Source organism: Physella acuta, unplaced genomic scaffold (genome assembly GCF_028476545.2).
Source record: "Physella acuta isolate Inbredline_101_S28 unplaced genomic scaffold, ASM2847654v3 ptg000131l, whole genome shotgun sequence".
NCBI classification, from domain to species: domain Eukaryota; kingdom Metazoa; phylum Mollusca; class Gastropoda; family Physidae; genus Physella; species Physella acuta.
Genome location: NW_026731650.1, coordinates 255884 through 273339, shown reverse-complemented (window position 1 = coordinate 273339; position 17456 = coordinate 255884). Strand labels below are relative to the sequence as shown.

The 17456-nt window shown below is 47.4% G+C and overlaps 1 protein-coding gene across 1 annotated transcript in view; it reads left to right on the top strand.

The window, feature by feature from the left end:
- The window catches only part of LOC131935064 (uncharacterized), a 122561-nt gene extending 105523 nt beyond the window's left edge, over positions 1 to 17038 (top strand). The window contains exons 9-20 of the mRNA XM_059291350.1: positions 2147 to 3890; positions 7639 to 7990; positions 10271 to 10490; positions 10646 to 10847; positions 11448 to 11573; positions 11899 to 12029; positions 12443 to 12637; positions 13480 to 13614; positions 14172 to 14335; positions 14767 to 14892; positions 15172 to 15348; positions 15805 to 17038. Of these exons, the coding sequence (XP_059147333.1) occupies positions 2147 to 3890; positions 7639 to 7990; positions 10271 to 10490; positions 10646 to 10847; positions 11448 to 11573; positions 11899 to 12029; positions 12443 to 12637; positions 13480 to 13614; positions 14172 to 14335; positions 14767 to 14892; positions 15172 to 15348; positions 15805 to 15919 (3687 nt within the window). The 3' untranslated portion in view covers positions 15920 to 17038. The remainder of the gene's footprint in view (positions 1 to 2146; positions 3891 to 7638; positions 7991 to 10270; positions 10491 to 10645; positions 10848 to 11447; positions 11574 to 11898; positions 12030 to 12442; positions 12638 to 13479; positions 13615 to 14171; positions 14336 to 14766; positions 14893 to 15171; positions 15349 to 15804) is intronic.
- Positions 17039 to 17456: the final 418 nt, after the last annotated feature.

Below are 17456 nucleotides of genomic sequence, written 5' to 3'. Positions count from 1 at the left end.
GTGAAATGTCCACTTTTTACCTTTAATATTTTCCATTTGCAACCATTTACCTGTTATATTTTCTGTCAAAACTATCCTTCTCTAACACGCGCCTTTGACATTTGAACTCAAACGTGTGTAGTTGCCCCCTCAACACACGTGTGTAGTTGCCCTCGTAACACACGTGTGTAATTGTTATCCAGTCAAACAAAAGAGAGATTAACACGCCAGAGGTCACGGGTCAGAGGTCACAAGTATGAGCGAGGTGTCGCTTCATTAGCGGAGCCTGGCAATGGCAACACGATAGCCGCTTATCTGGGACTGTAGATTGTAGGTCTGGGGGTGTCATGGGAGGGGGGGGGGTGTTAGGGGTGTCAGGTGGATGTGGTTGTGGTGGTAGTAGTTACTTGTGGTTGTGGTCACGTGTGTGGTGTGGAGGTGGTTGACCTCAGTGGTAGTTGAATACATTTGGGGTTTAGGTGATGGTAGTTAAGCACACATATATGTGGATGACAGACGAATCACCATGTGGTGCCCAAGGTGAGCTCGTTGTTAAGCAGCCTCTTGAAGATTTGAACCCCACCAGTACACGACACCTAACATACGGTGACCAGTAACATCCAACACGATGTTTGTCTTACTGACCTAACGTAATATAGCGAACCACTAGCACTTGGATCACTGCATGTCACTCAGTTCTTCCTTTTATTTTGTACGAACCAACAACAACAACAAGGCACTATAAAGTGAACACATTCTTACATGGAGGTCAGATTTGATTGTTCCTAACTGGTCACGTGATGCGAGAGCTATAAATAGATGAAAGAGCCCACCCACCCCGGTCGGTTACCCGCGTGACTGGCCATGAACAAGTGAAATTGTCACGGTGCTCCGGCTGGCCTAGATCTGGTGCCAAGTGACGTCCTAACTGGCACAGCCAACTGACGTCCTAACTGGCACAGGCGCGACTGGCCAGTCAAGTGCTGCCACTGTTGGCCAGAGCCGTGTTGATGTGTGGAGGTCAAGTTGTGTCGGATGTCAGGCATATTCTCACGGGAAGATGGATTGGCCGCACTTGTCCCGGCACTCACAGCCCTGCACGCTCTCGGCGCTTGGCTCGGCCTGGGATTCTAGAGATGGGATGTGTACTGGGATCTGTGCTGGATGGGACGGCATTAGCTCGCGACCACGGCAGTGTTTGTTGTTATAATTCACGGACAGTGTCGGACGTATTGGGAGGGTGGATTTCATGGTAGGACTAGCACATTGATACACGGACAGTGCTGGACATTGGATTCGATGATAGGACTAGCACATTGATAATCGGACACTGCCGGATACTCGGACAGTGCTAGTGCCGGACATCGCACCCCATGATAGAACGAACAATTTGAAAGATCTCATGAGGTGCTGTATCTCCATGGGTCACGACAAGAGAAAGGTGGGGTGGACTTTATACTTTGTACTTTATACTGTTTACCGTTTACTATATACTTTATACTATGTACTTTATACTATATACTTTATACTGTTATACAGTCTAGGTTATACCTAATGCTGTGTATAACTTATACTGTTTGTTATACAGTCTAGGTTATACCTTATGCTGTGTATAACTTATACTGTTTGTTATACAGTCTAGGTTATACCTTATGCTGTGTATAACTTATACTGTTTGTTATACAGTCTAGGTTATACCTTATGCTGTGTATAACTTCAATGGAAGGCTTTACATTCTGTGTGGTATAATATGATGATGCATGTCAAGAAATTTGTTTAAAGTATTTTATTTGGTAGATCTGCAACTATATTTATATTGTGTATTTTCATTAGAACATTTGCCTTGACTACGTTTGTAATATATTTTGTGATACATTTTTTTCTGAAATGTTAATTGCTATATTTTAAATGATAAATTAACTGCTGTAGTATTTTTTTAAAAATTGCTGGGTATGTTTTCGTCAGGAATAATGACCGGTATACTTTCTGATGTCATCCCCCCCCCCCCTTTCCACATTTGTCTGTTACCTCACCTCACTGTCACATTTGGTGGGTGGTAAAAAAAAATTGACTCTCAGTAATCTATGTATTAAAATTATACGATGGCTTTATTATTTTGATTGAAAACGTCGACAAAAAGTTAAATTAATATTTTTCCCCTCCCCAGGGAGCGAGCGAGGAGGAGGACGAGGAGGACTTCTGTGCCCTGAGTGAACGCTGGGAGTACCAGAAGACTGCCCGGCGCTGGTCAAGGAAGGAGCCGGCCAGAGCCGAGGCGCGCGCCGCGCTGGACACCCGCTCCGGCAGCCATGACAGCCTGCTTGCTGACCAGGACAGCTTGACCGGGGACAGCCCGCTCCTCGGGCAGAAGATGCCCCACCGGCCTGAGGTCATGCCCGAGCTGGCGCCCTCGGAGCACGAGACCCTGCGTCAGATCAGCGACCCCGCCCACCAGCGGTCACCGGACGACGCCCCCGACGCCTCCATCTCGCCACGGTTAAGACGCGCGGCCAGCGAGAAGATCAAATCCGCCAAAAACATTTGGAAGAAAGTTGAAGGGTTCAAGACGAAGAAGCCGCGCCGACACCCCCACAACCGGAACATCATCGAGATCAGTGGTCCAGTGGTGGCAGACAAGGAGAACATGCAGGCCAAGCTACAGAAGCTCAACTGTCGGGACATCTCGCCCACATCTGACGGGCTGGCCAGCCAAGCCGTCCCTGAACGTACGGCTAATCAAGCCGCCCCTGAACGTACGGCCAACCAAGCTGTCCCTGAACGTACTGCTAACCAAGCCGCCCCTGAACGTGTACCTACCCAAGTCGCCTCAGACCGTACGGCAACCTTAGTCTCCCCTAGAGAAGACCAGATCCCTACCCCCTCAGACAGTCTACCATTTCGATCCCGCTACGCCCCGGGAAGCCAGTCGATGCGTGTCCACCCCACGTACCACACCCACCGGCCGAGCACCCGACACCAGCAACAGCTGCAGCAGAACTCAAGCCTGGACGAGTACTACAGCGCCCACTCGCAGCTGCAGCACACGCTGGAGACCTCGCAGCCCGGCTCGGTGAGGAAGAACAACAGCGACACGAACCTGCTCGAGATCTTTCTCCTGCCCCAGGACCACCAGCCCGGCCGCTTCCCCACCGTGTTGCAAAACGGCTACATAGAAACGGACACTTCCGGAAACACCCGACCGGTTGGGCTTTGGCAGGGTCGTGACGTGTCGCCGTCCGTCACCCAGACGTCACCGGCAGTCCAGCAGTCTGACGTCACGCCCGGGGGTCACAGGTTCAGTTTTTACGACAATTTTCTACCCGGGGACAACAAGCGAGAATCGGAAAAACCCAGTATTATTCCTGGAGTGATCGAGCTGCCTTTTCCCAAAGAAAAACCAGTGGATCGAGTACCCACGGGCTTCAGCGCTAGAGACTCAGGGGATGCTAAAAATAGAACGGTGAACTTTGAACCCCACAGGCTGGATAACATCCAGGAATCTCGGGCCAGTTCTGTGGTCAGCAACTCGGAAACGTCCTCGGACAATGACGTCAGACTGCGAGGGCGGAGCTCAGATTTTGACTCCCCCGTCAGGACGCTGGGGGACAGCCCGGGGGAGTCACGGGTCAGTCACTCGAGCAGGGAGTCCAGCTCCGAGTCGTCGTTCGTGCGGTCAAGTAAAGTGACCCACAGTGCCAGTGTAGACTCGTATTTCTTGCCGGATATGGGCCCGGACAGCGCCAGCCGGCAGCCGGATATGGACAGCGCCAGCCGGCAGCCGGATATGGACAGCGCCAGCCGGCAGCCGGATTATGAGGCGACACTACAGCAGGACTACGACGAGTTTGACCAGATCCTAAAGCAGCTGTACGACAACATCAAGGACCTCAACAGCTTCGTCACTAAAGACGGTGAGTACATGGACAGTTTTTACTGGGCACACGGCTTGACTGGACACATTACTTGACTGGACACACGGCTTGACTGGACACATGGCTTGACTGGACTCGTCACTTGACTGGACACATCTCTTGACTGGACACATCTCTTGACTGGACACATCTCTTGACTGGACACGACCTGATGATACACATCACTTGACTGGACACATCACTTGACTGGACACATCTCTTGACTGGACACATGACTAGACTGGACACATGGCTAGACTGGACACATCACTTGACTGGACACATCACTTGACTGGACACATCTCTTGACTGGACACATCTCTTGACTGGACACATCTCTTGACTGGACACATCTCTTGACTGGACACATCACGTGACTGGACACACAGCTTGACTGGACACATCACTCGACTGGACACATCACTTGACTGGACACATCACTTGACTGGATACATCACTTGACTGGACACATCACTTGACTGGACACATCACTCGACTGGACACGACCTGATGATACACATCACTTGACTCAATTGAACGCACTACATATGACACCACTTAAAGCTCTTGTACACAGTTTCATCTAATTCAACACATTCACGAATAAGGCCAATGGTAAATGTGTGCAATGTGGGTCAGCATAGTTCAACTAAGGTGTTATAGCATTATAGGGCATAAAATACAGAACAGACGACTGCTGTTCAAGTTTGTATGTTGCTGTGTGTTCAAGTTTGTATGTTGCTGTGTGTTCAAGTTTGTATGTTGCTGTGTGTTCAAGTTTGTATGTTGCTGTGTGTTCAAGTTTGTATGTTGCTGTGTGTTCAAGTTTGTATGTTGCTGTGTGTTCAAGTTTGTATATTGCTGTGTTGTTAAAGTTGCTATGTTGCTGTGTTTGGTTGTCTAAAATGCTTGTAGTACCAGGGCCTACCAATAAAATATCTGCTGCCGAGGTTTTAAAATGTCTAAAAACAAAACTCTGGTGTAAAGTCTGCATTGGACGACTCCCCCCCCCCCCCCTCCCCCATCCAATTTCCAGACACCAATATCTGAGCTTCCCGTCACTCTACACCCAGTCTGGCCACACCCCTCCCACGCTAACAGTCTCTCCCAGCCCCTGTCACTCAAAGACGCTCCCACCCCTAAAAGACGCCCCTTGTTACCAAAGTCCACTCCTTCCACCTAAAGACGCATCTTCCCCCCCCCCCCCCTCAACACTCCAAAGAACATCTTCACACCATTAGAGTAGACGCCTCTCACACCAAAAGATGTCTCCCACCTGCATAAGACGCCCATGTCAGCTAAAATCTCTGCCAACACTGCATGTGTCCCCCCCCCCCCCCATCCCCACACTGAAGTGACCTACATACGCGACACACGGCATGAATGACTCCCAGATAACTGGGTGACCTCGTTGACCTTTCTCCTGATAAGACCTACAATAAGGTGTTCTGTTAATTAATTAGCCCCAGGGTCAATGGGCGGGGCCTAACATGTGATACACCAGCAGTTTTCTCTGAATCACAATTTGATTTGTTTACAAAAATGTCTTTTAGTCGAGCAGCAAACGATTTGCCTCAGTGGTTTATTTATCCACATGAATGGGCTCTCATGCCTCAATTATTTTAGTCTCACAACTCAACCATAAACACGTTTGTTAATTTTATCTGCACGTGTCGGAAAATGTAATGTCCAGTCGACCAGTCTAAAAAATGATCATTTAGCCACACCCACGTATCTCCGGGTTATTGTTGGACAGGGGTTTGTACCAGGTTTTCTTGTATCTCTGTATGATTAAGGTGTTGAAAGTTACCATCTCAGTTTAAATGACAGTTCTCATGACATGAAGGTTACCATAACAAGATCAAATGACAGTTCTCATGACATGAAGGTTACCATAACAAGATCAAATGACAGTTCTCATGACATGAAGGTTACCATAACAAGATCAAATGACAGTTCTCATGACATGAAGGTTACCATAACAAGATCAAATGACAGTTCTCATGACATGAAGGTTACCATAACAAGATTAAATGACAGTTCTCATGACATGAAGGTTACCATAACAAGCTTAAATGACAATTCTCATGACATTTGACAGATCTAATGACAGATGTTTAAGTTGTTCAGGGCCAAAGTGATCTAATTACACGTTGTTTGAACCTGTTGTTAGACCTCTTTTGATCTCAGCTGATCAACGACCAAGCAGTCTGACCTAATTAGAGCGCGGTTCATTAATTAACAAGAACACACAGGTCGTGTTGTGGTATTTGTTGACCAGCGGTTCCCACGCCATGGTACGTGGGATCCATTCATGGGGCCGCATGTGGCCCACGTGACTGACTACAGTCAACAGACTTAGTTGCCTGCTACATGAGCTGACAAATCTATACACAGAACAAATCTATACACAGAACAAATCTATACACAGAACAAATCTATACACAGAACAAATCTATACACAGAACAAATCTATACACAGAACAAATCTATACACAGAACAAATCTATACACAGAACAAATCTATACACAGAACAAATCTATACACAGAACAAATCTATACACAGAACAAATCTATACACAGAACACATGACACACGTGGAACAACACAGTTATATAAAACAACACTTGCACTGTATACACCACCCACACATAAACACAACGCACATCCAAACCACCAACCACACACACCACTACCCACTCACACCACCACCTCACTCCACCACTCACTCAAAACACCAACCATCCATAAAACACCAACATCCATAAAACACCAACCAAACATGACACAACGCCCACACATTTAACGTCACCCACACATAACCTACCACCCTCACATACCACTACACAGACGAGAGCCCTTGTCACCCACACAAACTCCCCCTCACCCACACACAAACTCCCCGTCACCCACACACAAACTCCCCCTCACCCACACACAAACTCCCCGTCACCCACACACAAACTCCCCCTCACCCACACACAAACTCCTCGTCACCCACACACAAACTCCCCCTCACACACACACAAACTCCCCGTCACCCACACACAAACTCCCCCTCACCCACACACAAACTCCCCGTCACCCACACACAAACTCCCCACACACAAACTCCCCACACACAAACTCCCCACACACAAACTCCCCACACACAAACTCCCCACACACAAACTCCCCACACACAAACTCCCCGTATCATCTGTCCTGGCTCTGTGACCCAAAAACCTCCCACTTCCGGTAACACGTTGCTGTGAGCTGTCTGTCGTCTGCGCTCATTTTTTATTGTTGTTGTTTACATACATTGTAAGGTCAGAGGTCACTGTAATGCCAGCCAGCACATTTTTTGTCTGACATGTCTGGAGTTTTTGGTTGGTTAAACTAGTCATGTGTTTCTGCTTGTTTCGGATATTTTAAAATCAACCAATGGCGGACGTCAAGTGTTTTTATTTGACGGTTAGATGTCACGCCTGATGACGACACTTCCAAGACATTTATACAAGACATTGCGCATGTGAACACAGATTCTACATGTGTACTTAAGCGTTGCTTGTACGACATGTAGGTCTATACTATACCAACCATGCATTCACATTCTTCTGATTTCATTCAAATTTCCTGTTGTCCATTTGTTTCACCTCCCCCATAAGAGAGGGGGTATACGTTTCACACCCCCCCCTCCCTATAAGAAAGGCTAAACATGTTTCAACCCCTCATATGAAAATTAAACGTTGTTGTCTTCTGTTTCAGCCAGCCCACCAGCACCAGAACCACCCCGCCCACCCTCGACCCTAGCCCCCGCCACCACACCCCAGCTCGTCCCCACCCACCTCAACACCTCCCTGGACCAGGATGACCTCGTCTCCCCCACGTCTGACCTGGTCCTCTCGCCCTCCTCCCCCCTGTCCCCGGGGGTGAGGGAGGAGTGCACGGACACGAGTTCCAGCGAGAACCGGTCGAGTGGTGGCGACAGCAGCAACTCAGACGACCAGGAGACTGGCCTGACGGACCTCTCACACGACGACTCGCTCGACCAGATGCCAGATGTGTCCATGGAGAGGCGGGACTCAGGGGTCGGGCACTCGCTGACCCGAGCACCAGGGTAGGTCCCAGTCACCTGTGGCACACATCCTCTCACTCACCTGTGATACACCTATCTTCCCGCTCACGTGTAATACACCTGCCTCCAACACACACACCTCCTTCCACACACCTGTAACTCACCTGTCCTTCCACACACCTTAACTCACCTGTCCTCCCACACACCTGTAACTCACCTGTCCTCCCACACACCTGTAACTCACCTGTCCTTCCACACACCTGTAACTCACCTGTCCTTCCACACACCTGTAACTCACCTGTCCTCCCACACACCTGTAACTCACCTGTCCTCCCACACACCTGTAACTCACCTGTCCTCCCACACACCTGTAACTCACCTGTCCTCTCACACACCTGTAACTCACCTGTTCTCCCACACACCTGTCCTTCCACACACCTGTAACACACCTGTCCTTCCACACACCTGTAACTCACCTGTCCTCCCACTCACCTGTAACTCACCTGTTCTCCCACACACCTGTCCTTCCAGACACCTGTAACACACCTGTCCTTCCACACACCTGTAACACACCTGTCCTCTCACACACCTGTAACTCACCTGTTCTCCCACACACCTGTCCTTCCACACACCTGTAACACACCTGTCCTTCCACACACCTGTAACACACCTGTCCTTCCACACACCTGTAACTCACCTGTCCTCTCACACACCTGTAACTCACCTGTTCTCCCACACACCTGTCCTTCCACACACCTGTAACTCACCTGTCCTTCCACACACCTGTAACTCACCTGTCCTTCCACACACCTGTAACTCACCTGTCCTCCCACACACCTGTAACTCACCTGTCCTCCCACACACCTATAACTCACCTGTCCTTCCACACACCTGTAACTCACCTGTCCTCCCACTCACCTGTCCTCCCACACACCTGTAACTCACCTGTCCTTCCACACACCTGTAACTCACCTGTCCTTCCACACACCTGTAACTCACCTGTCCTCCCACACACCTGTAACTCACCTGTCCTTCCACACACCTGTAACTCACCTGTCCTCCCACACACCTGTAACTCACCTGTCCTCCCACACACCTATAACTCACCTGTCCTTCCACACACCTGTAACTCACCTGTCCTCCCACACACCTATAACTCACCTGTCCTCCCACATACCTGTAACTCACCTGTCCTTCCACATACCTGTAACTCACCTGTCCTTCCACACACCTGTAACTCACCTGTCCTCTCACACACCTGTAACTCACCTGTTCTCCCACACACCTGTCCTTCCACACACCTGTAACTCACCTGTCCTTCCACACACCTGTAACTCACCTGTCCTTCCACACACCTGTAACTCACCTGTCCTCCCACACACCTGTAACTCACCTGTCCTCCCACACACCTATAACTCACCTGTCCTTCCACACACCTGTAACTCACCTGTCCTCCCACTCACCTGTCCTCCCACACACCTGTAACTCACCTGTCCTTCCACACACCTGTAACTCACCTGTCCTTCCACACACCTGTAACTCACCTGTTCTCCCACACACCTGTCCTTCCACACACCTGTAACACACCTGTCCTTCCACACACCTGTAACACACCTGTCCTCTCACACACCTGTAACTCACCTGTTCTCCCACACACCTGTCCTTCCACACACCTGTAACACACCTGTCCTTCCACACACCTGTAACACACCTGTCCTTCCACACACCTGTAACTCACCTGTCCTCTCACACACCTGTAACTCACCTGTTCTCCCACACACCTGTCCTTCCACACACCTGTAACTCACCTGTCCTTCCACACACCTGTAACTCACCTGTCCTTCCACACACCTGTAACTCACCTGTCCTCCCACACACCTGTAACTCACCTGTCCTCCCACACACCTATAACTCACCTGTCCTTCCACACACCTGTAACTCACCTGTCCTCCCACACACCTGTAACTCACCTGTCCTTCCACACACCTGTAACTCACCTGTCCTCCCACTCACCTGTCCTCCCACACACCTGTAACTCACCTGTCCTTCCACACACCTGTAACTCACCTGTCCTCCCACACACCTGTAACTCACCTGTCCTCCCACACACCTGTAACTCACCTGTCCTCCCACACACCTGTAACTCACCTGTCCTCCCACACACCTGTAACTCACCTGTCCTCCCACACACCTGTAACTCACCTGTCCTCCCACACACCTGTAACTCACCTGTCCTCCCACACACCTGTAACTCACCTGTCCTTCCACACACCTGTAACTCACCTGTCCTCCCACACACCTGTAACTCACCTGTCCTTCCAGAGAGCGCAGGCGCAAGAAGATCAGATGGCACAGCTTCCAGAAGAGCCACAGACCTGACGTCAGCAGCCGGGCCATGCAGATCAACAGCTTGACCGCTGGTCAGTTGGTCCGGCTACAGAAGCTGTCCCTGCTCAAACTGACTGGCATCATGGAGAAATGTCTGCCGGTCAACAAGTCCGGCTGGAACTGGATGGTGCCTAGATTCATGAAACGTCAGAGGGTAAGCTTGACCCTGGTCAAACATTGTATGGTGTATACCCATATAGTCAAACATATGGTTTACTCTCAAATACCCGCATAATTGTCAGCTAATTAAGTTAATAAATCATCACCCTTCGTTAAATTTAAACTGACTGTATCTGTTTGTGTGACCAGTCCCCAGATTTCAGCGACAAAAATGTTTTTGGCGTCCCCTTTAACGTGATGGCCCAGAGGACGGGGCAGCCGCTCCCCCAGTGTGTGCTGTATGCCATGCGCTACCTGAGACGCACCTGTCAGACAGCTGTGGGCATCTTCAGGAAGTCAGGTGTCAAGTCCAAGATTCAGCAGCTACGGGATCACCTGGAGGCTCACCCAGGTCAGTTTGTTGGTCAACACCCAGGTCAGTTTGGTGGTCAACACCCAGGTCAGTTTGGTGGTCAACACCCAGGTCAGTTTGGTGGTCAACACCCAGGTCAGTTTGGTGGTCAACACCCAGGTCAGTTTGGTGGTCAACACCCAGGTCAGTTTGGTGGTCAACACCCAGGTCAGTTTGGTGGTCAACACCCAGGTCAGTTTGGTGGTCAACACCCAGGTCAGTTTGGTGGTCAACACCCAGGTCAGTTTGGTGGTCAACACCCAGGTCAGTTTGGTGGTCAACACCCAGGTCAGTTTGGTGGTCAACACCCAGGTCAGTTTGGTGGTTGACGTAACAATCTGGGTTCTTGGATTTTCATTTCCACTGTTGGAAAAAACATTTTCTCTAGGCCAGTGCACTTCTTTAATGAAGTACACCCAAGCTAAATGTGGGTGGGTACCTGACTGGGCCGTGACAATCCTAAAATAGTAGAAGTTTCTTTAAAAAAAAAATTAATAATGGCGTGGGGAAAAGTGTCTTGGTACTGACGCCACTGTGTTGTTGGATGTCCTGACGCCACTGTGTTGATGCATGTCCTGACGCCACTACTTACCTCACCAGATACGACAGATTTCGAGGACGCCAACGCCTACAACGTTGCCGACATGCTCAAGACCTACTTTCGAGACTTGCCCGAGTGCCTGCTCACCAACAAGATGTCTGAGACATTCCGCAGTATCTACACACGTGAGTTGCTCTCATTAACTCGTTCATCTACTCATTAACACACTCGTTAATTAGCTCGCTTTAACAGTGAAGCTTATTAGCATATTTCCTCCATTTGTTACTTTTACTTGTATGTGTCTGATTTTTTTTTAAAATCAACATTAAAATAAAAATCAATTGTATCCCAGTTGTATGTGTACATGCGTATGTGTACATGCGTACATGTGTGTGTGTACATGTAATCAATTAGTTCCTGTTGCAGACGTATCAACGTCCCATAAAAATTGTATCCCAGTTGTATGTGTACATGTGTATGTGTACATGTAATCAAAGCCTTCCATTACAGACGTACCACAGCCCCAGAGACTGGAGGCCATCCAGGCGGCCATCTTGTTACTACCTGACGAGAACAGGGAGGTCCTGCAGTCCATTCTGTTGTTCCTGAGTGACATATCGTCACACGAGTCAGACCATCAGGTGTGTACATGTCTCTACACGTTCCATTACACACCTTTTACACACCTGTACACATACCTTTACACACCTTTTTACACATCTGTACACGTTTTTACACAACTTGTACACGTGGGCACACCTTTTACACGTGAATGTGTACACCACATACAGATGTACTTGTTGCTGCTATAAAAGGTCTAGTTTTTGTACATTGTGTACACCATTTGTTCTACCCACGATTCCATTTACATTATGTTGTGTAAGCTTTTCTTCAGTGTCCCAAAATAGGACTTGTTTAAACAGTATCTCATGCCCCCCCTCCAACATAGGACATGTTTCACCATATAGTGCCTACCATGCCCCCCCTCCTCTTCCCCCCCCCCCCCCTCCATATTTGACATATGTAACCAGCAACTTACTTTCCCTGTCCCCAGATGAACGCCAGTAACCTGGCCGTGTGTTTCACCCCCACGGTGTTCCAGCTGGGTAGCCGCCAGTACATATCCCACAGTCCCAAGCGAAACCGCAAGAACTCCACGGGCATCCCCGACCCCAGGGAGATCATGGAGCAGAAGGCAGCCCACGAGTGTCTGCTTATGATGATCACCCAGTGCAAGAAACTTTTCACTGTAAGTTGGTGGGATTTGTTCAAGGGTGGGATTTGTTCCAGGGTGGCATTTGTTCCAGGGTGGCATTTGTTCCAGGGTGGCATTTGTTCAAGGGTGGCATTTGTTCAAGGGTGGCATTTGTTCAAGGGTGGCATTTGTTCCAGGGTGGCATTTGTTCCTGGGTGGGGTTTGTTCCTGGATGGCATTTGTTCAAGGGTGGCATTTGTTCAAGGGTGGCATTTGTTCAAGGGTGGGATTTGTTCCAGGGTGGGATTTGTTCCAGGGTGGCATTTGTTCAAGGGTGGCATTTGTTCCAGGGTGGCATTTGTTCCAGGGTGGCATTTGTTCCAGGGTGGCATTTGTTCAAGGGTGGCATTTGTTCAAGGGTGGCATTTGTTCAAGGGTGGCATTTGTTCAAGGGTGGCATTTGTTCAAGGGTGGGATTTGTCCATGGGTGGGATTTGTTCCAGGGTGGCATTTGTTCAAGGGTGGCATTTGTTCCAGGGTGGCATTTGTTCCAGGGTGGCATTTGTTCCAGGGTGGCATTTGTTCAAGGGTGGCATTTGTTCAAGGGTGGCATTTGTTCAAGGGTGGGATTTGTTCCAGGGTGGGATTTGTTCCAGGGTGGCATTTGTTCCAGGGTGGCATTTGTTCCAGGGTGGCATTTGTTCCAGGGTGGCATTTGTTCAAGGGTGGCATTTGTTCAAGGGTGGCATTTGTTCAAGGGTGGAAATTCTTTTGGTTTAAAGTTTATTGAGCAGCATTTAAACAGAACCCTCACAGAGCTTCTAAATTAATTTTTATGGAATGATTATGAAATAATTTATAAATTTTTAATGTTGAAACTGTTGTCTTTGACCCAGATTCCACCCCACCAGTTTCGCCAGCTCCAAGTCCAGTCTCTGGCCCATGTGGAACCTGCACCGCTGCAAGACATCGGCAACTCACCTGCAGAGGTCAAGGCCTTTGGACAGGAGCGCATTCAAGTGGTTTTAAAAGTAAGATTTTTTCTAGAGCAAATGGTGTAGCTACATACAGCTAGATGAGCATCTGTCATGTTTGTAAGACCAACTGACCGCTGGATGTTGTAAGACCAACTGACTGCTGATGTTGTAAGACCAACTGACCGCTGGATGTTGTAAGACCAACTGACCGCTGGATGTTGTAAGACCAACTGACCGCTGGATGTTGTAAGACCAACTGACCGCTGGATGTTGTAAGACCAACTGACCACTGATGTTGTAAGACCAACTGACCGCTGGATGTTGTAAGACCAACTGACCGCTGATGTTGTAAGACCAACTGACCACTGATGTTGTAAGACCAACTGACCACTGATGTTGTAAGACCAACTGACCGCTGATGTTGTAAGACCAACTGACCGCTGATGTTGTAAGACCAACTGACCACTGATGTTGTAAGACCAACTGACCACTGATGTTGTAAGACCAACTGACCACTGATGTTGTAAGACCAACTGACCGCTGATGTTGTAAGACCAACTGACCGCTGGATGTTGTAAGACCAACTGACCACTGATGTTGTATGTCCGCAGGAAGCCCATGACAAAAACCGTGGCTGGGTACAGACTATGGTGGTCAGTGATGTGGAGGTTTTCCACCGCAAGCCCCAGGACGACTGTCCCCTCAAGGAGTGGAAGTTTGTCACAGACATTGAAGCTCCACCCATTGAGGTTCTGCGCAGGATCATGCATGAAAGGTAGGACTGGCAGAGATTAAAAAAAAAAAACTAAATCCTCTTTAAAAAAAACCTTCAGAATTTAAGTTGGGTTCTGACAGATTAACAGCCCATCATGTTTGTATAGTCTCTTGTTTTTGATCATAGAAGCTAATTTAATTAATTAAAATTAAATTCTGGCAAAATTTTAAAGAAGAAAGGAAATTGGAGACTTAATAAACCTTTAGACTATATAATTTGAAAACCAAATATTCTTTTTAAGAATTTTAAAGAAAAATAGTATTTAGAAAAATTAAGAGTTTTATCTAAGACTGTTGTATTAGGAAAGTAACAATGTTTGTCTAAGAATGTGTATTTTGAAGATTGATTTAAAAAAAAAAAATTCTGAAAAATAAACATTGTTTGTTAAAGATTGTGTATTTAGCTGACTGAAAGCAAATGTTGTGTTACAGGCACACCTGGGACGAGGACCTGTTGAGTTGGTCAGTTGTGGAGAGACTTGACCAGCACTCGGACATCTTCCAGTACGTTCTCAACAGCATGGCGCCACATCCCTCCAGACATTTCTGTATCTTGAGGTAAACTAACGGCTAGTGTCACGTCGGACTAGTGTCACGTCGGGATAGTGTCACCTCGGGATAGTGTCTGGACTCGATTTTGTTTTACTCAGCTGTTGGGGGGGGGGGGGGGACGACTGTAAACTATGTACTACATTTATAGCTGTTTCTCAGAAATGTTGCCTTACATTATCTTGCCAAGTGCTAAAATCTTTCTTTGATGTCCAGCACTGTAATGCAGTTGTCCTCTGCTTAAGTTAACCCATTTGTCGTCTACTAAAGTTGTCCCCTGTCGTGCAGGTATTGGCGCAGTGACCTGACCAAGGGCGCCTGTGCCCTCATCACCATGTCCGTGGAGCACTCGGACGCCGTGGAGGTCCAGGGTGTCTGGGCTGTGGACATGGGCTCCTACTTCCTCATGGAGCCCTGTGGCTCAGGCCGCTCACGGATAACTTACATCACAAGGGTGGACACAAGGTCAGTTTTATGGGGGTCGGGGGTGGACACAAGGTCAGTTTTATGGGGGTCAGGGGGTCGTTACAGCACACGGGTGGACCCAAGGTCAGTTTTATGGGGGTCATGGTTACATGGGTGGACACAAGGTCAGTTGTCAGGGGGTCATGGTTACATCACATGAGTGGACACAAGGTCAGTTTTATGGGGGTCAAGGGTTACTGTGTTCGGTAAATTCAGACCTCTCATATTCTACCTAAGTTGAACATACTTGTGAAAATGTGACCCTATTGTAGATAGAGCCCATTATGCACGGTTACGGAATTTTTAGAAAAAAATAGTCAGTTTATTTTGTTATTACACCAAGTTTTAAAATGACTCCAAGTATTCCTTCCAAATAACAAACAGCTATACCTACATGTTAATGAAAGTTTGACTTGGAAACCTGATTTGTTGAAATATTTTTCCTCTGTCCCCCAGGGGTCGTACACCCGACTGGTACACCAAGATCTACGGGTTCATCGGTGCCAGTTTTCTAGACAGGCTCAGGGAGTCGTTCAAACAAGAGGCGTCAGGACCAGAGACCAAAGTGTGAGCAGACCTGGGATCAAAACCCGCCTGGAATGGGAGGATGTTTGTTGTTTGATCACCTCCCAGTGCTGCATGTTGGGAAAGTTTGTTTCATAGACTGCCCAGAATTGGATCACAGTTTTTAGATTTCGTGTGGCGGCCTGTGCTGTTGTGGCGGCTTATGCTGTTGTGGGGACAGGGCTGTTTTAACTAAAAATATGACCTACAAGGTCCACTAATGTCCAAGTGACCTACAGATGAGGTCATACATACCTCCATGGACCAATGACTGAGGTAGACAGCAATAGACAGTGCCATGTAACTCAATCATTTTCTTGACCACTGTTGTTGTATCAATTTGTATCAAGTTCTATAAATAGAACAGCTTGCTGTACATAGCATTACATCACAGAGGATGTATGTCACTCACTCAAGTGCTGAGTGTTGAATTATTTTGTTATAAGCCAAGTTCCTGTTGGATAGGTTTCTCTATGCAACATTAGCATGGATGTCATATTTTTTTTAAACGAGGATAAGCATAATTAGCCGACTATTTATAATTACGCAGTGATATTGATGTCTAGTGCAACTTGTACATATTCCTTTCATCCTACTTGACCACTCATGGCCTCTATTGTTTCATTCAATGCTTGACTGTTTTATTTTATACCAGCTTCTGTGTACCGGATATATTTTCTCTTCACCATTGTATACAGGGATTAGATATTTTTTTTAAATACAGAATATTGGTGTTGTATGGGTCAAATTTTATTTGAACAGCTGTAGAGTTTGAAGGATTTTTTTTTTTGAAGACTTTGTGAAATATTTTAAAAGATTATTTGTCATGGGACTTCTGCCTATAATGTGTGACATGAATTTAATCTGTCATACCTAACACATATACCTCATTGAGAGATATGAATGGCACTGATGCTTGTGATGTATGGGGATGAATGGATTGTACGCTGAGCTATATGTATGTTGTATGCTTTATATGTGCCTGCCGGTGAGATGTAATTTTTCTGTGTGTATAGAAACATACAGACCAGTTTATGTGTACCTAATTAGCGTATGTGAACATAAAAATGGTCAGGTTCACATAATGAACTATTTGTTCACCTTTGCATTAGCAACAAATTTTGTTTGAAGGGACTTTAGTAATGATGACATCAGCTAAATGACAAACAAATGCCATCTGTCATGTTTAGTGATGCCTACATGTCATGGTGACATTGCCCACTAACTTACAATAACGAATGGGTTGTCGCGCCAACCCCAGACACATTAGAATATATTTTTTCATCTTGTACATAGAGATGTGTACAAACTTACTGTGTACATACCTGCGTACCCTTCTGTACACGAATGCATTCCTTCAGGTAAATAAAACTTACTCAAATTCAATGTCTTGTTTTCATGATTTGCTTTCTTTGGTGCTGTTAACAATATTTACTAGAAACCTGTCCCAATTAATGCGCTAAACTTGACTCTGTAGAGCCGCTTTTTATTTGTCACAACCCAGGAGTAATCATGGGGCTGCTTCTCAGTGGGGTCCAAACTCG